At 37.2% G+C, this 23,549-nt stretch overlaps 1 protein-coding gene across 6 annotated transcripts in view; it reads left to right on the top strand.

Moving 5' to 3' along the window:
• The window catches only part of TNRC6B (trinucleotide repeat containing adaptor 6B), a 204,143-nt gene that overhangs the window by 80,506 nt on the left and 100,088 nt on the right, over positions 1-23,549 (top strand). The window contains exon 1 of one of the 6 annotated variants that reach the window (XM_039863398.1): positions 13,916-14,141. The exons of 4 other annotated variants lie outside the window; for them this stretch is intronic. In XM_039863398.1, the coding sequence (XP_039719332.1) occupies positions 14,137-14,141 (5 nt within the window). In that variant the 5' untranslated portion in view covers positions 13,916-14,136. Of the gene's footprint in view, positions 1-13,915; positions 14,142-23,549 lie in introns of those variants that run through there. One more of the 6 variants, XM_039863401.1, reaches the window with a different exon arrangement.

Genomic DNA, 23,549 nt, shown 5'->3' with positions numbered 1-23,549 from the left:
TGAATCCTGAGTAGGAGGATCTGTATTCTAGATCATGAAAGTGCCACATCCCATTCATTCTTTTGTTTTTTAATTAGAAAAGTAATATGTCATAAAACATTTAAACAGTAAATGTAGATTTAGAAATAAAAGTGAGACCCTTCTTTTACACTATTTCCTCTCCTAATCTTTCTAAACATTTTCTCTATATATTTTTAAATGCCTAGATTTTTTCTAACATAATTCTTCTGAAACTTTTTGAATTTGACATCTATCACAGTCTGTTTCGTTATGTTAAACATCTGCAGAACGTTCTGTTGAATCGATATACTATAATCATTCTTCTGTAATAGATATTTCGATGGCTTCCATTTTGGTTATTATAAACAATATTATATTGAACATCCTTTTTCTTATATCTTTATGCACAGATGTTTTTCTGGAGAATAGATTTTTACAGATGGGCATGTGTTTTTCACATTATGTAGCTACTATCATACTATCAAATTACCTTCCAAAAAAGTTATACCAACATTCATTTCTATCAGTGTTATGAGAGTGCCAATTTACATCTTTGACGACAGTAAAACTTGAAATTTTTACCACTCTACTATTGTTTTAATTTGCACTTTGCTGCTTACTAATAAGATGGAATATCTTTTGTTAGTTTATTGACCATTGATTTTTATTTTGTGTACCACCTATTTATATATTATTCTCATTTTTCTATTGGATTATTTATTTTAATAGGAAGTGCTTTATAAAGTATGGATATTAACCTTTGTCTGTTGAGATGTCTGAAATATTTCCTCTTAGTCCTTATCTTTTAACATTGGGGTATCTTTCCTAGTAGTACATCTTTTAAATTTTTATGTAGTAAAATCAGTCACCCTTCATGGCTTCTATGTTTTATGCTTGCTTAGAGAAGTTTTCCCAACTCTAACATGATAAAAATATCCTCAGTTTTTCAGCTTTATTTTTTGCATTTAAACATTTAATTGAACTGGTACTCGTTTTTGTGTGTGGTGTGAGGCAGAAATCTAACTTAATCATTTTTTAAATTGGTTTCCAAAATGGCTCTCATTCATTGGTATTAGCTTGTAGAAATAGTGTATTTATTTACAGAGGCAGACAGAGCACAGCGGTAATATAATTTTCTCAAGGTCACAGAGAAAATTCTTGTAAGGATTAGGTCTAAAATTATTTTTGTTAGCTAATCTGTGCCACTTGTTTCTTCATTTAACATTTTTTACATAGTTTATAGAAGTGTTGAAAAATATATTTTATTTCTGTGATGTTTATTTCAATGAAACTGAGTTCCATTAATAGGTGGATTAAGGCAGCTATGCATGTACAAAGCTTTCTTGAAAAATAATTGATTTTTGATATTGAAAAATATCTGTGCTAAACTGTTATTTAGATCAGTTGTGCTGAATTCTGGTGTGTGTTAGTGAATAAGATTTAGCAGAGTGTATAACTTTTCACACTTTGTCTATATATGTTGCTTTTTACTGAGGTTTATTTACTATTAGTATATCTAATGTAGTCATTTTTCTGAGGATATTCACTTTACAGCTGCTGTAGCAACTCTGACAAGCTCAGTTTATTGCCACATAATTACTATATTAAACTCACATAGTATTAATCACAGAATATGTTTAACACAGGGGTAAATATAAAACTATTACAGCTTTACAAAAAGCAGCATGAGCAGATACTTACTCATAAATTGTGTTGGACCGTGCTTATTGAAAGCTCATTTCAGATAAAATGTTTCTACCGAGGCGGGCTTTTGATTTGGTTTTATTTATTTATTTTTTAATTTCACCTCCCATAGTTAGATTTCTTTCTGTCACCACATATTTGACCCCTTTTACCCCATCTATCTCCCTCCTCCTATTTGGTTTTATTTATGATTCAGTTGATGGTCTGGATGTGTGTGAGCAGATAACTTGTTGTAAACTATTTTTAAGTTAAATACCAGTTTTGATGTATTAACGAGTTTGGCCTCTTTTTAATTTTTTTCTTTTAAAACAAATTTAACTTACAAACAAGTCTAAGTTTTAAATCTCCATGCTGTAATTTACTCATTCTCAAAAGATATTTGTCTTTAACATACTAAAATTATTCATTTTTTCAAGTAAATTTTTGTTGATTAAATTTTCTTAATTATTTTGGTTAATTTTACAAAAAGTCATCATTAAAAACAAATCTCTCAAAGTAGGATCTCAGAAAATTATTTGCACACCCATATTTATTGCAGCATTATTCACAATAGCTAAGAGGTAGAGGCAACCCAGATGTCCACTGACAGATGAATGGGTAAAGAAAATGTGGTGTGTGCATACAATGGAGTGTTATGAAGCCTTAAAAAGGAAGGAAATCCTGTCATGCCTTACAACATGGATGAACCTGAAGGACATTATGCTAAGCAGAATAAGCCAGTCACATGAAGAATCTCGTTTAGTCAGAATCATAGAAAGAGCTATGGAGATGGAGGATAGGGAATATGTATTTAATGGGTACAGAGTTTCAGATTTTCATGAAAAAGTTCTAGAGTCTATTGCAAAACAATGCAAATATGCTTAACTACTGAATTTTGTACTTAAAAATGGTTAAGATGTTAAATATAATGTTATATGTTTTTTTGCCACAATAAAAAATGAGCAACCAAATTGAAATGTACTTTAAAGGCAAAATATAGCCTGGTAAAAAATATAGCAAGTACTTTTAGGACAACAACAAAAAGAATGTAAAATTAATAACTTTGATGTTGATTTTATGTTGAAATGGTAATCTTTTGAGTCTGTTGTACTAAATAAAGTATATTAAAATTTAAAAAGCCACCAAAGTCAATAATGTGTTTTGTAGACAGTAGCCCCTTTTTAGTGATTGTCGGTAGAATTAATTTTATTAATTTCTATATTTCTACTCCCTTGGGGTGCCATCTTTTTTTATTTACCTTTCTAAGGGAGTATCTGTTTAATGCTTACATGGGAGTCCTGTAAGGAAATAAAGTGTTGAAGACAGTTTTATATTGATTCAGAGAGATGAATGTAATTTATGGAGTCAACACTGTTCTTTGTGCCCCTGTGTGGTGTAATATGGCTTCGTGCTGTTTTTTAAATGTCTTAACTACAATGTCTTGATTAAATTCTCTTATTACTAATTACGTGCTTCCAACTTAAATGTCTAGTTACAAAATGCCCTTTTAATTTTTCTGAATTAATAATTATACAGACTTTTTGTAAGTTCTAACAGTTTGTCCTTACCTTATCTTTATTTCTGTTTCTACCTAACTCCTTAACCTACAGTTCTGTCTTCGTCGGATTCATCTTATACTGAAGTCTATTCTCCCCAGATCTCTACAGCAAGGGTTCTTTCTCTTAGGAAACTCTTTGTTTCATATTTGACCACCCAATTTAACACTAAGCTCTTAGGAAACAGTTCTTTGGGGTGCTTGTTTAAAAACTTTAGGTAGCTCTGTAGCATTCCCCAAACACAGAAAAAAAATGAAAATATTTCCAAATCACTTATAATTATCTTCACAGCACAAATCTTGGTATTTGGCCATAGGAAAGTTTTTTTCAAACATTTTATTTTCTGTATTCTACTATCAGTTTTTCAGCAGTTTTTTCCCTTTGAACCATTAAAATTTGTACATGTTGAAATAAACTTATTAAGAAGTACCAAATTGAATGAGTACACTCAATCATTATTACACAGCAGTAAGCTGGACATCAGAAGAATAGTTGGATTTCTATATAATCTTTTCATATTGTTTTTGGGAGACAGGAAATGAGTTTTATTTAAAAGTTAATTGGTATTTTGAAAATGCCACAAAGAAGTTCAATAGATGATAGTTATGCTCATGGAATTTTTGCTGCTGGGAATTTTAGTATAACTTTGTACTTGGTCTTTGGGAAACTTTCATTTGCTAATAAAATTTTCTAATTTTCCTTGAAGTTACTTAAAAAAATTAATTCTCTGAAAATGTCTTTTTTCCTCAGGAGTTTCAGAATCACAATAAATAAGTTCTGATTCTATTTGATGAGGTTTTTCTTGGATGTCTGGGATTAATTACAGTAAGAATAACTTCAGGAGATATGTGTGTCTTAATTGAAAATGACTGCAAACTGATGGGTTGCTACTACTTACAGGTTAAAGTAGTGATTTTAAACAATAAGATCATGCAGCTCTCAGAAAACTGCTGTTAATAAAAGTCTTATTTATTTAGCTTATATTTTACTTATGGACAAATAATATGCCTTTATGGAAAAACATTACTTGAAAGGCAAGATATATTTGTCCACTACCTTGAAATTGGTGTTTTAAGGCTTCTTTTTTGAAGACGTTATTGTTTGTTATGTAGTTGTAAAATGTTTTGAAATGCATATCATTTTGTAACTATAGGTAAAGGAATACATGTTGAGCTGCAAGAATCTTCACTGGTGTTATGAAGAGAGGCTAGTGTTTATTTCCCCCAGATTTTGTTATCAGTAGAGGCTATGGACACAAGTTCTGCCCTGAGCACTCTGCCTGGGTGTGGATTTCCCTTCCCGCTGGGAATCTCTTTGGGCTGAAGCAGATGGGGAGAGTGCAGTAAAGAGGAGGCACAACGTGATGGTGGGCGGTAAAAGATCACATTAAGGCTTCATGCTAGGTCGTCAGCTCTGCGAGGACAAAGACTTTGTGGCTTAGTCACCGCCGATGGCCCACAAAAAAGCATCAATAAATAAATAAATATTGGATGAATGAAGATGTTGGTAAGTTCCCATCTACTATTAAGAATCCATGTTCTACATACTCACTTTGAAAATCTGAGGAGGGGTTATTAAAAATCCTAACCCCAGAGTATTTTATTTGTTACTAGCAGAAGAAAAGTGAATTGATAACATGTCATGTCTGACCTTATATTCAGTGCTTTCTTGACTATATATTCCAACAGACCTGATTTTATCACTATTACTCTCTTTAAGCATCCCTACATGGAAGCCAGTTGTTGATTATTTTGCAGAAAATAACCTTCCTAAACAAGTTCAAACTCTTCCTTTGCTTCCGAGAGCCTCCACAATATGCCCTTAGCCAACCTATGTGTATTTTCTTTACTGTTTAAAGGATCTTCTTGCTCCTGCCCAGTGGCTCTCCTTAAGGTCTTCCGTGAGCATCTAATTTCCTTCCCCCTACCTGCCTTTCTTCAGGCCAAGAGACCCTTCTTTTTGCCCAGGAGCAAATCTAGGTTTTGTGGGAGTGCTTTTTAAGAAATAGAAAATTAATTTCAAATGCAAATTTGGTGCAAAAGTGAATTTTTATTTACGACGAAATAAATCACAAAAATGGCAACTTCTAAAAAGTTGACAAATATAAAATTCAGAAATATATTGTAATGTTTGTATTAATTCATTGTCTAACACAAAACTGTGAAACTTTTTTATCTACATTTTTTGGCTGCATATTCTTCGATTGCCCCTTCATATTATAAAAAGTGTTATTTTCTGAAAAGAGAATAGAGAGATAATTCAGTGTTTTCTATAGCATGGTTAACCAAAATATGGTTTTTATTATTGATAGATTAGAAAAGCTTCAGCCTCACAACTTGTTATTAGTAACTTCATATAAATTTGTAAGGTTGCTATCAATTTGGGAAAAACCTCTACCAAGTCTCTTTTATATGTGAACTATAAGATATTTATATATAAGCTATTAGATAATTACATGGCTTCATTTTTTCTCGTACATTGCTTACCCTGAAATACTCTTTGAATTGACACATTTATATTGTGATGCGATCTGTCCCTGCACATTTCTGTCACAATGCAGAGTGAGTTGGTCTAGTGACATTTGTACACAAGGATGGTTAACAATACCTTGAACATACATGGAAGTGACTGAGAACTACATAAATATATTCCACTAAACCCAAAACAAATGTATCACCCACTTAACTTTCTCTTTAGTGATCCCCAGATAGTTAGAGCCGCTCTAACTCTACTGACAGGAAATATGATGGGGAGAAAGTTGAGATGGAAAGAGGCCGTGGTTTTAACAATCAGGGTTAAGATTGTGATGAAACTATCTCACATTTGCACATCGTATAGAAGTAATTGGTAATTTGGAACAGAGTTGGATAACTCACCTCCTGATTTCAAAGTATATTACAAAGCTACAGCAATCAAAACAGTATGGCATTGGCATAAAGACAGGCAAATAGACCGATAGAATAGAAATAAACCCTCACATATATGGTCAAAGGATCTTTCAGCAGGGGCGCCAGGACCACTCACTGGGGAGCAGAATCTTTTCAACAAACGGCATTAGGTACACTGGCTACCCAAAAGAATGAAGTTGAACCTTCATCTTACAATATGTACAAAAATTGACTCAAATTAGATTAAAGCTTAAGACCTAAACCTGTAAGAAAACATAGGAGAAAAGCGTCATAACATGGACTTGGCAGTGATTCTTTGGATATGACACCGAAAGCACAGGCAAAAAAGCAAAAATAGAAAATGAGACTACATCAAACATAAAAATTTTTTGCATCAAAGGACAAAATCTATAGAATTAAAAGGCAGCCAACAGACTGGGAGAAGATATCTGTGAGACATATATCTGATAAGAGATTAATATCCACAATATATAAAGAACTACAACTCAACAACACAAAAATCAAATAACCTGATTTTAAAAAGGGACAAAGGACTTGAGTAGACATTTCTCCAAAGATGATACATAAATGGCCAACAAGCATATCAAAGACACTCAGTAATTATCAAAGAAAATCAAAACCACAATGAGATATAATCATTTCACACCCATTAGGATAGCTATAAAAAAAAAGTAAATAACAAGTGTTGACAAGGATGTGGGGAAACTGAATCCTTTGTGCACCGTTAGTGGGATTATAAAACGGCCTAACTGTTATGGAAATGGTATGGAGATTCCTCAGAAATTTAAAAATAGAACTACCGTATGATCCAGCAATCCTTCTTCTGGGTTTGTATGCAAAAGAATAGAAAGCAGTGTCTTGAAGAAACATTTGCACACTCATAATTATGGTAGCACTATTCACAATAGCCAAGAGATAGAAGCAACCTAAGTGTCCGTCAGCAGATGAGTGGATAAACAAAATGTGGTATATACATGCAATGGAATAGTATTCAGCCATAAAAAGAAGGAAATGCTGTCACATGCTACAACATGGATGAACCTTGAGAATGTTATGCTAAGTGAAATAAGCCGGTCACAAAAAAACAAATACTGTATGATTCCACTTATATAAGATATTTAAAGCAATCAGATTTCTATAAATAGAAAGTAGAATGGTAGTCACCAGGGGCTGGAGGGAAGGAAAAGGAGGTTGTTTAATGGGTATAGAATTTCATATTTACAAGATGAAAAATTTCTGGAGATCTGTTTCAAAACAATGTGACTATACTTAACACTACTTAAAAATGGTTAAGATGGTAAATTTTTGTTATGTGTATCTTACCACAATAAAAATAGAAAAAAATACATGGTAGCAAAAAATAAGAGAGATCATTTGGGCAGTGTTAGGACCCCTCCTAGAGCTTTGGGGGAGCCCCATGAAAGTGAGAGGGCCTGCACCTTAAGCTTCATTCGCTTCATACTGAACTGCCTCTGTTTTGACCATTCTGGTCTTGTCCTTCCTTTGAACAAAGCCCAGCTTTAACTGAGCTGTAGTCTCTCCATTTTCTAATTCCTCTTTCTCTTAGGGTGGAACCATACAATTAATATATCTTACAGTTTGTTGTTGACTGTTCTGTGTCTATGTCTTATCTCCCAATTATAGGATTTTAAATGTTGTCTTCTTTTGTACCCTATAAATACTTAGGTTCGTAGTATTCATCCGTTTATTCTTTTGCTTATTCAGTTGGTCATTCATTCAGCAAACATTCATTGAATTCCTTCTGTGTACTAGATCCAGAAATACAAGCCGCATATCCTGCCTTTAAGGAGCTCGTATTTTAGAGGGGGAAGCACCAAGTCAATGGATAACGGTAATGGGGATGAAGGTGCCACCACTGAGGTGTGTACGAGGTGCCAGGAAGCACAGGGGACTCAGCTGGCATGTCAAGGAAGGAAGGTGTCCTCCAAATCCGAATTTGATTTTAGAGATTTGGTTTTAAAGAGTTTTAAAAAAATATATTTCCTAAAAGATCTGCTAGCATTCTAATTTCTGAATGTAATGAGAGTATAAATGCTAGATTTCTATTTTCTGACTACAGCCCAAAGATTTTGTATTCTAGTTGCTTTGGAGATTCCCATGAAGTTTTGGCTACTGTTTCCGCCTTCTGACTTTGTTGGGGATAAGAATCCTGGGAAAACTTAGCTCTTTTATTTATATATTTTTCTCGTTGGCCTTCCTCCTTGCCATCGTTTGGTGATAGTGAAGTCAATAAGAATTACAAAAGCCTTTGCCTTTCTTATCTTCTCTACACAGCAAACTCCTACTCATTCTTAAAGACTCAGTTCAAGATCTCACCTCCCCAGTGAAATCTTTTCTGACTTTCTCAGCAGTTAGTCTTTTATATCCCTATAGCATAAATATCTTATCTCTCTGTTTATATTTTTTTAAAAAAAATTTAACACGTTTTTAAAGAAATAGAAGATAATCTAAATTTTACCTACAAATAAGCATGAAAGTAAGCTAGAAAAATGTTGAAAAACAGAATAAGAAGTAGACCCTTGCTCTGTTGAATTTCAAAGCCATTTTTATTAAAAATTATTGGGGCAACATTGATTAATAAAATTAAATAAGTTTCAAGTGTACAAGTCAGCAGTATGTCATATATATTTTGTATTGTATGTTCATCGCCCAAAGTTAGATTTCCTTCTGTCACCATATATGTGGCCGCTTTTACTCCTGTCTATCTCCCCTCTCCCCCGTGCCCCTCTGGTAACCACTAGTCCACCATCTCTGTCCATGCGTCTCTTGTTTGTCTGTCACGTTTGTTGCTTTCAGTTTTATATCCCACATATGAGTGAAATCATATGGTCTAACTTAGTTTGCTTAGCATACTTATACTTTAATAAAGGCACTTAACTGTGCTATATTTTATTTATGGATTTACATGCCTGCATCTTTCAAGGTTGTTAACAGTCATCTCTTTATTCCCCTGGGTCTGGTTCTAGAACTGTATCTAATGCAGGATAGCTCTTGACTGCATGAATGAATGGTGTGTCAAGTTTGGAGTCTTATTTTTGAAAGGATTGATTGGCCTTACTATATTGCATGGCCACAGGTTACATTCTTAACAACAACATGGTAGACTTACTTCTACCTTCAAAATATATTATATACTTTTCTCCACCTCTACCACCTCCACATGGTCCAGGATACCCTCCCTCACCTAGATGGTGGCAGTCACCTTCCAACTTGCTTTTCTGCTTTTCCTCTTGGTCTTCTATAATGTATTTTCCATGCAGAAGGCAGGATGAGCTTTTGAAAACATAAATCTGATACTGTTTCTCCTAAAGTGGTTGTAAGACCTCCATGGGTCCTTGAAATGCTTACTTTGGAGGTTTTGGAAACTTTGTCCTGCTTTATAGGAAACGTTAAAAGGTACCCACATCCCATATTAAATATGTGGTTTTATTTAGTTTTGCTATCACATGTTAAAAGAATTGTACTGTTTTGCTTCTGAAATTCTTTGTCTACAAATAACTGACTTAATTTATAATTACTCAAAATTTCTTAACAGTTAACATATTTAGGAATATTTGCAAAGCAAGAATTGTTTTCAAATGTAATGAAATTTTATAAATACTAAATTTAATAGTGAATAAAGTTGCTGGTTGATATTTTGAGGACATTTAAGCATTTGCAAATTTTTATGGTTATGATTTTCTTCTTGTATTTTAGACTTATAAATGTATTTTTTCAGTTCTCAAACATTTTCCTAGGACCCTGAAAAGCTTGTCGACCCTAGGTATTAGATGGAGAGCAAATAAGAGACAAAATGGCGCTGTTCACTCTCCCGCTTTCAAATGCTTCCGTGACTTTCCACTGTTTTTAAAGTAAAATAAAAGCCTGCAAGACCCAGTATGATTTAGCAACTCCTACCTCCTCAGGTTCATTTCCTACCTCTCTCCTCTGCTCACATGTCCTAGCCGCCAATCATCCCTCACGTTCTGTGAACACTCAAGCAGTTGCTTTTTAACTCAGCTTAAATATCCCTCCTGAGAAAAGCCTTCCCTAACCACCTTACCTAAAGCGAGCCTCCCTCAGTCGTTCCATATCCCATCACACCATTTCCTTCTCAGTGATTTCTTTTCCCATGAGAACCTTTCCTTTCCAGTTTATTGCCGTATCCTTAGCACCTAGCACAGAATCAGACACATGGAAAACATAGTACAGACTTATTGAACAAATGAAGAGGTAATAGATTATGTAATTTAACCATCCTTGCATTTTTGGTATAAACCCTTTATGGTCATAATAAATTATTCTCTTTAAAACTGCTAAATTCTATTTGCAAGTATTAGGATTTTTGTGTCTGTCTTCACAAATGAAGAATGGATGGTCTATAGTGGTTTTTTTGGTACCGTCTTAATGTAGATGGGTATCAGAAATATGTTAGCCTCATAGAAGAAATTAGGAACCTTTCCTTTTTATCTCTGTAAGTTCAGAAATAGTAGGAATAATGGGAATTGTACGTTCAATAAAAGTTTGGTAGAAGTTTGGTAGAATTCACCCAGAAAACCATTTGTGCCTCATGTAGTTTTAGTTGCTAGTTCTTTGACTGTCTTATAGACTTCTGCTCTGGGTTTTTGTTGCTGTTATTTTCATAACGTTTCATGACTTGATTTTGGTAATCTCCGTTTTCCTTGACTATCATCCATTTTATTTAATCTTCAATTTTATTGACGTAAAGTTATAATTCTCTCTTAATTTAAAAATCCTCAAGTATGTAGTTATAATGTTCTCTTTCTTAGCCATAGTGTTCATTTATGACTTCTCTTTTTTTAATTGCTGAGACTTTCCAAAAGATTATCTACTTTTATTTTTTTAAAAACAAAAAGTTTCTGGTTTTATTGATCCTCTCTACACTTTTTTTTTCTTTTCGGCTATTGCTTTATGTTTATGCTTTTATCATTATTAATTTCTTTTTTGAGTTTGTTATTCATTTTCTAAATTTTTGAGTTACATGTTCAGTTCATTATTTTTCAATCTTGTTTCCTAATAAAAATATTTTAATAATGGTATACAGTCACCGAAGGCGCCATCTTTAAAAGATAACACGTATTTGAGTATGTAAGTTATGGCTTATTTGTTTTAAAAAATAAACTCATTTTTTGTTACTTTGTATCCTCACTTTGTAAGAATATAATTTAAAAACCATAATTGTTAATATGAAGAATTATAATTAGAATATCATAGAGTCCAAAATGTCTGGAAATACAGGGGAAATGGTATATTTATTGCACTTGTTTCTTTTACATGAACAATTGGATTAATTGCTTTAATAGAGATATCTCACCAAAAAAAAGATGTCTGGAGGTTGGAAAAACATCGATCATATTATTTGAAACTAGAACTAATATTTTGTTTTAAAATGTGCTTATGTCTCCTGACTTTTTGAGCAGCTCGTTACTTAACACTTACAAGGTAACACATATACACATTCTTCAATAATTTCTGCATTGGGGAATGGAGACTTAGCAAAATTCAGTTTGAGAAAGAGGGCATGTCCATAACAAATCAAAACAAGGTGGCTGTACAGTCTTTATGCATTTTAACATGTTGATCATGCTCCACGTAAGTAAGCTTTCCGTAACTCATCTGGAAGGTATTGGAAGGATAAAAATAGACTAAGTATTCAAAATTTCCATTCTAGGAGTTTCCTGCTTTTGCCTACATCTCAATTGTCAGTCCAGGTCTTGGCTCCTGCTCCATTCAGGGCTGTGCAAAGACAGTGGAAGCCTTTTACGCCATAAATACTTAAGCTGCCAGATTGTCTAGGCTTGGCCTTTGCCTGCCCTGAAACAGCTCTTTTCCTCTTCTTCTATCAGAGTAGAAAAAATGAGGGAGGGGAACTCTATAAAGACCCAGGAGCCAGGATGACAGACATGGGACTATGAAAGGGATCATAGGTGCATTTTCAAGGAATGCAGGGCTTACAGAATCCGTCAGCTCTCTGTGGGCTGGCATGGCAGATTACACTCTGTCGGCCTAGTTCATCTGGGAGAATCACACTATGGAATCCCATCTATTCTGGTTTATGGAGATGGACGGAGTCTGGTAGTCACTGGACACTTGCCCACTTGTATCATTTTTTAGTTATTTCCTTAAGCAATCCTTAAATAGATATAGGCAAGTTTCTGGAAACTGTGATTTTTTAATCCTTGCATTTGGGTGGCAGATTCCTTCTGTTCAGCTCAGCACTTCTGAATGGAGGTCCAAGTAATTAATTCATTTATTTACATACAATGCCGAGCTTGGTGTAGGGCCTCCCACAGCCATGAAGGAAGATGCGGTGTTTGTCCTTATACTTACTGGGGAAGACTAACAGTAAACACATTCTTTCACAGATAATAAATTGCTGTTACGACCAGTGCTATGAAGTAGTAAAAGTTGTTATGGGAGTGTTGAGCAGGAAGGCTGGTCTAGACTGGGAAGGACAAGGAAAGCCTTCCTGTAGTAATGACTTACTTTTGAGATGGCAAGGATAAGATGAACAGAACTGCAACAACAACAAAAAATTTAAGTGCCGTTTTAGACTACAAAGGAACCAAAGATACCATCTAGAGATACCATGGCTTATCCTTGCATTCCACAAATGAGAACACGGAGGCCCAGGGAGGTAAAGGACTTGCCTAACTCAGGTTGTACAGCTTGTTAGCCCCAGGGCTAGAGACACAAACCCAGCATAGGTTTCTTTGGTGGTTAGAAATCGAGATGCATATAGTGAGAAGGGACGTAAGGATGGGAGAAACTAGTCAGGTTTTTCATTTAGTGCTTACTCCAGGTCAGCTGCAGAGCTACTTCCTCCAGTGGGCGAGGAGATTAAAGATGACTCAGATCTGCCCTATCCCAGAGGAACTCAGTTTTCTGCATTGTGGTTAACAGGGTCCCCAACCCCAACCGGTCAGTGGCCTATTAGGAACCCGGGCCGCACAGCAGGAGGTGAGCGGTGGAGCTAGCAGAGCTTCATCTGTATCTGCAGCCGCTCCCCAGCACCAGCATCACCGCCTCAGCTCCACCTCAGAGCATCAAGCATTAGATTCTCGTAGGAGCGCTGGTCCCTGTTGCCAAGAATATTGGGGACCGCTGCTATAGTACAGTTTTTATTTGGAGGGGTGGAACCAAACACACATAGACCCAAAACAATGAATGCGGAGTTCAGCTGGGAAACCAGTTCCTGTTTTGCAGCTGTTTAGCTGTGTGATTTTTGATGTCGCTTAACCTCTCTGAGTTGCCATTCACAATTTATACTTTGGTGTATTTCCTCTCAACCTTTTTCCATGCATTTTACGAGCTTGTTAGAGGTCAGTTATGCCCTATAGTTCATCTTACTCTTCAAAAACTAAAGTCTCTTGTTTGGGTAAAGCATTGTTCAAGCCCCCTTTTAAAGAACAGTTTGCCAGCCTGTGCTTGCCCAAACATCTAAGAGAATAACTGTAGCAAACGAGCCAAGCTCCAGGATCTGCAAGAATCGTTAGCAACGAGTATATTTCTATAAACCAATAAAGGTTTTTATATTTTGTTCATCTGTTACCCTTATGCTGTTGCCACTTTCACATTCAGTGTGTGTAGGCGGAGAGTATGAGATAACAGCATTTCACAAATGAAAGTGAGTGGAAAAGGGCCGCTTTCCCTTTAAGGCAGTTTCATCCCCAGCTCCCTCCCCTTTTCTGATTGACAAACCTGCCCGAAGTCACATGATCCGCCTCTATTTGAAGGTCACAAAAAGCTGCTTCCTTTAGAGACAGAGGGGGAGAGAGAGAGCAAGAGGGAGAGTGAGTGAGAGAGTTAGTTCAAGCCAAAATGGCCGACAGAGTCTCTACTGGTTTCTGAATATTTAAAATACAAAAAAACAGATAGACAAAAAGAAATCATTTTTTGGACCTTTTTTCATTTCCATTTCTACCTTGTATGCCTCAAATTGCTGGATTTAAGCACTGCTGCACTTTATGAGGTTGGTAAATATTTTCAATTTTTTAAAACCAATTGATTTATATGGATCTTGTCTAACTGTTTTCACTAGTGGTGTTGCAAATCGACATTTGTCTAGCATGGAGACTGGCTTCAGACATTTCGTGAATCTGTAAATCAGACCCGTGATGTACTTTTGGTTCGGCATTTTAGAAATGGAAGAGCCTTGGTAAAATATTTAAATTTTGAAGTGATTTAATTGCACTTTTAATTTGTCTGCAGATTTTCATCATTGTTTCTGTCTTGCCAATAAATGAAGCTGCGAATAATTGGAAATTTGATATTTAGAAAGGGGTTTTTAAAAAACACAGACCTCTCCCTGCCCCCTTAAATCTGCTGCAAAAATTTGCATAAATATAAATGGGTTTGCATTCTTTCGGCTGCTAAGGCCGACAAAGGATCCGGGAGGGCAAGCACTACCAAGAGAAAGCCTTTTTTTTTTTTTTCCTTTTTAAGCTAGGCCATCCTTCCTAGAGACATGTAAAAACTAAATGAGACCTGGTACATTTTAAACATCAGGTCGGGGGCGAGTGAACACCAGGAGGTTTGGGTTTGTAGATTCCCCTGCTTGAAACCCTCCCGAGCAATGTGTGGATCCCCCCTCTCCTCTGCGCGCGCTCGTTTGCACTTGGGTCTGTGTGTGTGTTCGCAAATGGGCAGCCAGATGCGCTGTTATTTTGATCATGGTTTGAACCAAATGTTAGAACTATCTTGTAAACATGGTGTTTTAAAGATATAAACAGCTATTCACCCTGATGAGGAATTATTTCTTTATCAGTTTCTCTTGGGAGACTGGCCTTCTCCATTTCTCACGATTACAGTTTTTGTTGAATTTTATACTGACGAGCTGGGGTTCTTCAGCACAAATTCAGCATCTGTGTGTGCGGTTGCCTGTTTTGGCCGTGTTTCCATGGTGAAGTGGTCAGCGAGGGTCACACAGATAAGTAGCTGTCTGTGTACGCACATATGTTAGTTACCCCTTGAACCTGTGCGGTGCCCTGAAGTTAAATTCCATTACTCCTAATGCAGGATTCTAGAAAGCCTGGGAGCTGGGAGGGAAGAAAGCTGAAAACTTGCTTTCTCAGAGCCACCTCCCCCTATCATTGTGAGAGTGTGATGTAATGCTTCTCAGTCTGGTGGGCTGAAAGGATCGTAGTTTGTGATGTGGTGGGTAAATTGCCCCCACCCCTGGGTAAATTACCCCACCCCCCTCGGCACATCCCTGGCTCTGAGAGGCCTTGTTTTCTTTTCTTTTTTTCCCTAATTTGTACCTCCTGATTTATGCCTGGGCATATTGGCACGAGAAAGAGACTGTTCTGAATCTGTTACAAAGTATAGTTTAGAAAAGCATTTAAAATATGCAAATGGCTTGAATTGTCATATCCCCATCATTAAATATGTAGACTTGGATTAAAGCTAATTAAGCATAAATGGAATAATTTTGATTAGAAGGGAGCATTGTTTTTTGTTGTTTCCTTTTTAATTAATCTAATTATAAGATGCGTGCTGGACCTGAAAGTGTTAAAAAAAATGGAGAAAAATGCTGGACCATTTTGAAAATTTGACAGTCTGGAAGAGGGTGTGTAGTGCTTTCAAAAGCTTTATTCACTGTTAAAATGGATTGGCCTCTTGTGCTGAAAATGGCCTGTTTCTTTGGGCCAATTGTGTGTAGATGAAGGGACTTTCACGCTAATTTAACAAAAAGACTCCATTTGAATACATAAAGATAATTAAAGTGCTCTATCTCTAAAGAGCAAGTATTTTATTATTTTTGTAAAATTAATGTTATTTTATTAGTAATGGAAAAATGAGAAGTGATGGTTTAAATTCAGTGTAAATTTTTTGATAAGTTCAGCTTTTGTGTCAGGATTGGAACATTTGAGAGGTAGTCTGGAACGAATGTCTCTAAAATTGTTTTACAGCTTGAATTTAAAGGAAAAAACATAGAAATTGCCACAGTGAGAGGGAGCGTTGCTTTGTGGTGGACCTAAGGAAAACTACAGCTCTGATTTTGCTGCCTTTTTTTTTCCCCCTTGAAAATGAAAGTGCTTATTTGGGGCTTTACTTGTTAGGTGATTCATTTTACATCCATTTCCTAAGTTGGCCTTACAGAAGAGTGAGGAAAACCTAGGCTTTCCTTGTCTTGCCTTTAGCTGTTTTTGTTTGTTTGTTGGTTGGTTGGTTTTGTTTTTGTTTTTTTTTGTGGACCGTGTCAACATGTGAATAGCAGGTTAATTCAGTTTGCAGAGCAGAGGAACCAGACGCAGGATGCCTACTTTCTAAGGAAAGGAGAATAATATAAGAGAATGCCATCTAATTCTTCGAAATGTTTTTATAAATGTTCTTTTCTCCTAGACAGGTTGAAAAGTGAGATAAATAAGACCAGTTTTCACGTATGTAAGTGTTATGGCTCTAGTGAATTTCAGAAGCTCAGCTGCCATTTTGGATCTAAGTTCCTGCAGAGCCAGTCCTTATGGCACACCAAAACTATGGTAATCGGAAGCAAATAAAAACGAGTAATAAATCAAGTGTGCAGTTAGATAGTATCTATTTGTGCCTTTCGTTGAAGTTTTCTTTCTGCCGGTAGTGTGAAATGAAGCTTTAAAAACTTCAGAGATGTGGATGACGTTATGAAGAGCAAAACCCAGGGATGTTAGAAATGGCATGGTGTGGTTTTTAAAAACGAGATGGCGTATGCAGTGGAAGTTTCTTTCTGGAGAAAATGAATATAGTCCTTACTGAAGATCTCCCTTCCCTCATCCAGATCTCCTTATGCTGGGTCTGTTTGTGATGTTATAGTAATGTCATTATTCACAATGCTACTCTGTCTCAGAAAGAAAGGTCACAGATTATTAAGATTTTCCTGAAAATCACAAAAATTGGTAGTGTCCGTCTATCAGAAGTGGCATCTCATTTTAAAACTGTCTTCCCATCCTTCCATCTGGGTGCCAGAGAGAGAGCATCGGCAACTTCGATACGTGGTGCAAACTCAATTCTGTTGTTCAGCTTTGAATGGCTATTTGTTATTCTCTGTCGCCACTAAGACAGTCCTTTAAAAATAAACTCTTTAAAATTGAAGCGGAGACTCCTAAGCTTTTCTAGCTCTTCAGCTCTACAAGAGACACTGAAAGAGTGACATGTGATGATGAGACCTTCAAGTTCTGCAGAGCGGGCTGAGCAGATAACGGTAGTAAGGGGTGGGTCTCACCCTATCCAACAGCCCCATGACTGAAAAGTTTTGAAGAAATTTATTTCTATAACTCGGTGTAATCATTGACCTTCTGTAGTTTAAACTGGACAAGGCCCTGAGGCAACACAGAAGAATGTGCTTCGACCCAGCCCTCAAGGAGTACCAGTGCAGTGAGGGAGAAACCCAGGTCGAGTTGGTCACAACGTGGTACTCTGCACAAGAGTTAGAACAGGCACCTGGTACAGAAACATCCTGAGTGTCTGCATTAGGAGAGCCCTTACTTAAAGAAGCCAAATAATGACCCCTTACTAATTTTTAGTCATCATTTGGATATTAGATTTTCTTTAAGTGGAACTTGTGATTTAAAGATGGGGGTCTCTGGCCATTGGCCAGGGAAGGGGCCAGCATATGCTAATTGTTTCCTAGTACAGTATTGTTTCTGGATTTACACTAATCCGACTTCCCTCACCTGCTTCTTGCGATTAAGACTGGTGGTGGAGTGGGGTGGGCTGAATTGAAATCACTTGGCCCAAAAAGGGATTTAACCCATGACAGTGACATTTTAACATGTTCTCCTTTCTTCCTGTATGCATTCAGCAATCATTTAGTATGCCCCGGTATGTGTCAGGTGCTGTTGTAGGTGCTAGGGGATCCAGGAATTAATTTGATTGGCCTATCGCTCTAAACAGCCATTTGGTTCATGTGGAAATATTTGCCATCTGGTGACTATCTAACCTATCACTTTGGTTTATGACTCGGATTAACGCTGTAGTTCCTTTCACTTGATGGTCACTTTGCTAATAATCAGGGAATGAATGGTAATTTTTGCTTCTAGTAGTTCTAGAGACTTCCATTTTATTGTTTGACAAGATAATCACTTTATCCATTTTCTTTAGCCCTACAAAAGTACGTGCTCAAAATTATTTTTTAAGTTATCCCTGAGACCCTCAAAACCTAAGCCACCTCCCTAGTTACTGTATGACATGGCCTCACTTTTACTTTTTAATACCCCTTTATTGTAGCACCATCCGAAATTACATTATTTGTGTATGGTGTATCAGTCCCCACTAAACCGTAACCTTTCATGAGAGCAGACTTTGTTTTTCTCATTGTTCAACCCCCAGCATGTAAAACAGGGCTTAGCAGCAGTGAGTGCTCAGTAAAAATGTATTTGAGTTGGACCCGAGTGATAAAATCACCAGGACCAGCTATGTGACCATAAGTCCCTATTTCTTCATCAGTGAAATGGGGCTAATACGTTGTTTGTGCAGCAGAAAGGAAACGCTGTACGGAAGGGCCAGCACCTCGTCTTGTTGCTCAGTGAGTGTTTCCTTCCTTTGCTCTCTCTCCCTTTGTTAAAGAAACCAGAAGGGCTTTCATGGCCCCACAGACACCTCGGCCTTTCTCGCGGCTCCCAGGACGGTGAAGCATGGGCGCTGACCGCGCCACGCCTCAGCCTGGACCAGTACGGGAGCGTTCTGAGCCTTTCTTTTTATTAAAGTCCCTACATTCCTATGGTCTGAGGTTGTCTCTTACGCTCTCCAGTTTCCTTCAGGCTCTGCCTTTGTGATGTATCCACATTTGCTTGGCTGCTTTTCATACATTCTGTGTTTTGCATCAGAAGGTTCAAACAGTTTCAAATGAATTGGTCTAAGAGTTTACAAGGCAAAGGAGAACATAAAATACAGTGTTTTTTCTTTCATTTTTAGTTATTCTGAGCCGTGTAAATTCTATTTATTTAACCAAACCATTAATAGCTTTGCCTCAAAAGACAAATAAAATAAAAATTTTGGTCAGTTGCTCACTTTATACAATATTGTTGAATTATAGATAATACAGAAATGACTTTCATTTATTAACCTCGGAATCTGTTTTTTCTAGAAAAACAGAAAGTTATTATGTATTTACTCATTTAGCAAATAATTTTTGAGTACCTATTACATGCCAAATACTGGGATAAGGGCTAACATAGCAGCAGCATGAAGCTTTTCTCCAGGTACCATTGCTGAAGATAGAATGTAAATGCAGGGATGATTGATGGGAGGTCAGATGTGCAAGAGAGCTGGGCTGCCTGCTGAGTAGTTTGGATTGCCATGGTAGATAGTGAGGACCTGTTCAAGGTTTGGCCAGTGCTCAGGGTCTTGAGTGATGATTATAAAGGAGGAATACCCAACCCCAAATAATGGGACCAGCTTGTGCAAGGGCAAGAGAGGTCGTGGTAATATTAGGAGAACTGCACATAGAGTACTTGGACATGATTGGAGTACGATGTATATAAGGGAAGAGATGATCTGTGAAATAAGTGAAGCTGAAAAGGTAAACACTGGCCAGATGCAGAGGAGTCTATAAGCCATGTTTTGAAGTCTTTATTTGAGAACAATTGAAGAGTTTTCAGTAGGAGTTTCACCTGTTCAGATTGGATTTTTAAAAGATGACTCTAATTGGCACTATAGAAAATGGCTGGATGGTTGAGTATAAGATCAGATGGTGTTGCATTAAGCCCAGGTAATGGTGGCCTGGACTGACAGCAGCGTCGGAAACAAGCAAATAAATCCAGAGACAGTTAAGTAGAAGATCTCACAAGACTTGATCTTTTAGTGGGAGAGGTGAGGGTTGCGGAAATTAAAGATGACACTGGCTCTGGCCTAAGCTGCTGATGGGATGGTGGCACCATTCACTGAGTTCGGGTCCATTTAGACAAGAGACATGTGGAGTTGAGATAGTTAAGTTTTGGAGTTAGTGAATTTTGGGACATCTAAAGAAAGTCTGGAGTAATTAGATATCTGGATGGAGATAAAGATTTGAGAATCATTAGCAGTCCCAAGTTTACCAAGATTTTCCCTTTTAAGTTGATTTCTTTGGCTAAATGTCCAAAGATGTCTATGTGCAGTGCAAGGTGCTATTGGACACTGTTAAGGGGACACTATTTTATAAAAAAAAGATAAAGCCGTACACACTCCCATCACCACAGTGGTTGCCATGAAGAAATACCTAAGGAGTCTGAGGGAGGAGAGAGACTAATTTTAGCTGGTTCATCAGAGGAGGCTTTATGAGGACCTCATATTTGAACTGTGCCTTTAAGATTGGGCAGAATTCTGAAGAGTAGACCTAGAGGGCAGGACTTTCTAGCTGGAGGATTAGTCGTGCTCAGAGATGATTGATGAGAGGTTGGATGTGTGCAAGAGAGCCAGGATGCCTGCTGAGTTGTTTGGACTGCCATGGTGGGTGGTGGGGACCTGTTAAAAGTCTGACAGCAGCGTGATCAGACTGGTATTTTGAGAATACTAATACGGCAGTGGGCAAGAGGAGGACTGGGGGGCGGGGGAGGGCTGGGGGGAGAATTTAGAGTCAGGCAGGCCAGTTCGGAGGCTGTGGCAAAACACACTATTATGAAATGGCCGGCTGTAAGATTGGCAGTGGGCTAGGAGAGGGACCAGGGACTCCAGGTTTGCAAGGTGAATGATGGGAATCTTCAACAGAAATGAAGATGAGGAATTTCAGGTCAGACATACTGAGTGCAAGAAGTTGGTGGGACTTCCAGATGGCACTGTTTTGTAGGCAGCTGGCACTGTGGAGCTGAAGCTTGAGAAAGAGGTCAGAAGTGGAGATAAAGAATTGGAAGTCATCCACGTAGAAGTGATAGTTGAAGCTGAGAGAGTGGATGAGGTCACCATGGAAGTGTAAAGAATGGAAAAGAACTGAGAATAAGGCCTTGGGGACAGGAAGAAAAAGAGGACCTGGAAAAGGATTAAAAGAAAGGTGGTTGTGTAGGACAGTCAGGAAGTTACTGAAGGTGGAGAAAGGACTTCTCAATCTCAGATGTGGTCAGCAGGTTTTGCTGCTGCACAGGAAGAACAGTATTTGATTATGGCAGCGTTCCCGAACCTGATGTTGGGAGGCGTTCCAGCGGGAAGGTTGGGAATCATTAGGTTACACCAGCACCATCCAGTAGAAATAGAATGCGAGCCACATGTGTTATTTTACATTTATCAGGAGTCACATTAAAGAAGTAAAAAGAAAACAGGTGAATTTAATTTTAATAATACATATGTTTTATTTAACCCAGTATGCGTAAAATATCAATTCAACATGTGGTCACAATTTTAAAATATTAATGAGATATTTGACATTCTTTTTTTCATACCAGGTCTTTGAAATCTGGTGTGTATTTTATACTTACAGCGCATTTCAGCTTGAACATGAAATTTTCATTGGAAATGCTTGATCCGTATTTAGAGCTCATGAAAGTTACAGTTGAAAAAGTATACTCATATATCAAAGTTTTTCCAAACATACAAAAGTTTTCTAGTACTGGAAATAAGTATCGATTTTAAAATTTAAGCTAAACTAAAATAGAATTGAAACATCAGTTTCTCGGTCACACTAGCTTCCTTACAAGTGCACACTAGCCATGTGTGGCTACCATATTGGACAGTTCAGGGTTACTCAAGGGACAATAGGTTGCCTTACAGCTAATGTGCACTTTGAAAGTAGCCAGAGCAGCACAAAGCATTCTTAACATCACAGGACGTTTCTCACAGGATTGGTATTTCTTGAAACACCTGTGTATGTTTAGAATTGGGAAGGTCAAATCCTAATTTTATGTATAAGAAGATGAACTCTTTATGAAAGTGCACAGATTCCAAAATTTAAAACAAGAATCAGACTTTTTTAGGAGTCTAAGGTCAGCAGGGTGGTACATTGATAGAAATTCTTAAAACATACCACTTTGTGTCGTAATTCAGGAATGCTAGGTGTGGAGGCTTAACATTTAAAGACAGATTTGGTTGCAGAGGTGAGAACACCCTTGGCCCCCTTTGGACCTTTTTGAACATAGAGTCAGTGAGATGGTGCTCCAGGTGGGAAGATAGGAGGTTAGGATTCGAATGTTCTTGGAAGTTTTCAGCTGGCAGGCCGAGTCTTCCCACTCTTACATCTCCACCCCTGCTACTAAGCCAAAGGGCTAGTTATTTTGAGCTTGTATCTCAGCTTGGCCTTAGACTGCTACACGCATTTTATATTTCTTGCCATCCTGGGCCAGTATAATATTTACTAAACATAGGAGGTTTATTAAAAGCAGGTTCACAGAGTTTTATTTAATCATCTCATTAGTTTAGACTGCTTGGTAATTACTAATTAGACCTTCCAAGTACAGGCATACCTCATTTTATTGTGCGTAACTTTATCGAGCTTCACAGATGTTGCATTTTTTACAGATTGTAGGCAAGACCTTCCACCAGCGAAAAGATTACGACTCGCTTTATTGTGAGACTCACTTTATTGGGGTGGTCTGGAACCGAACTCCAATATCTCTGAGGTATACCTGTAATAAAGCTAGAAATGACCTTGAATTGTGCTTGAAACCGACCCTTGTTCGCACTGGAGAGTAGGGGTTGGTTTTGGTCTCTGCACATTTTCATTTTAGCCAACACAGAGGAGCTTATTTTCCTATAAAGTGCCCTGTATGAGTTTGAGGAGTCAGCTATTCTGTGAATTCCTGGGGGCGGGGGGATGGTTTGTTTGTTTGTTTTGTTTCAATCAATATGAAAATTGCTTACATTTTTGTTCTCCTTTAGAAGTACATTTTGGTTACCAATTTATGCCTTTGTAAAAACCAGACTGAATGGTAGTGCTCGCTCGTAAGTAACGCCCTTCAATGCTTCCATAAGGCCGGAGACCTAGCAGAAGGCTCCTCGCTCCTCTCCCAGGAGCTCAGAGCAGTGAGTCTTGGCCCTCTCAGTGCCATTGTTTCTGTTACCCCTGGGCTTACAGAATATAATTGTTGTTCTTTTTATGCCAAGAAGTTCCTATTTATAAGCTGAAGTTAGAGAGAATTAGGTAGAACAGTGTCTTCTAAACTTTTTGATTGGATCTACAGTAAGAAATACAGTTTGCATTGAGACCCTGTACATATATGAATGAATACACTGAAGCAAAAGTATTTACTTTCTGATACTATGTGTAGTATATTCTTAATGTATTGGACTCAAGTCCATTTTATAAAACAAAAACAAAAAAAGCTGATTATCTCAGCCTACTAAATTGGCCTAATGATCCACTAAGGGCTATTTCACTGAGGTTTGAAGGAGTTTAGGGGACCACTCATGAGTCGCCATATCCCAAGATATGATTCCCAATTTTGCTAGTCTTGAAAACCAAATTTATCAGTCTACTCAGTTATCATACCAACCAAATTTATAA

This window comes from Pteropus medius, unplaced genomic scaffold, assembly GCF_902729225.1.
Source record: "Pteropus medius unplaced genomic scaffold, Ma_sr-lr_union100, whole genome shotgun sequence".
In the NCBI taxonomy this organism is placed as follows: Eukaryota; Metazoa; Chordata; class Mammalia; order Chiroptera; family Pteropodidae; genus Pteropus; species Pteropus medius.
The sequence above is the reverse complement of the archived record's forward strand: the minus strand, read 5'-3'. Positions and strand labels throughout refer to the sequence as shown.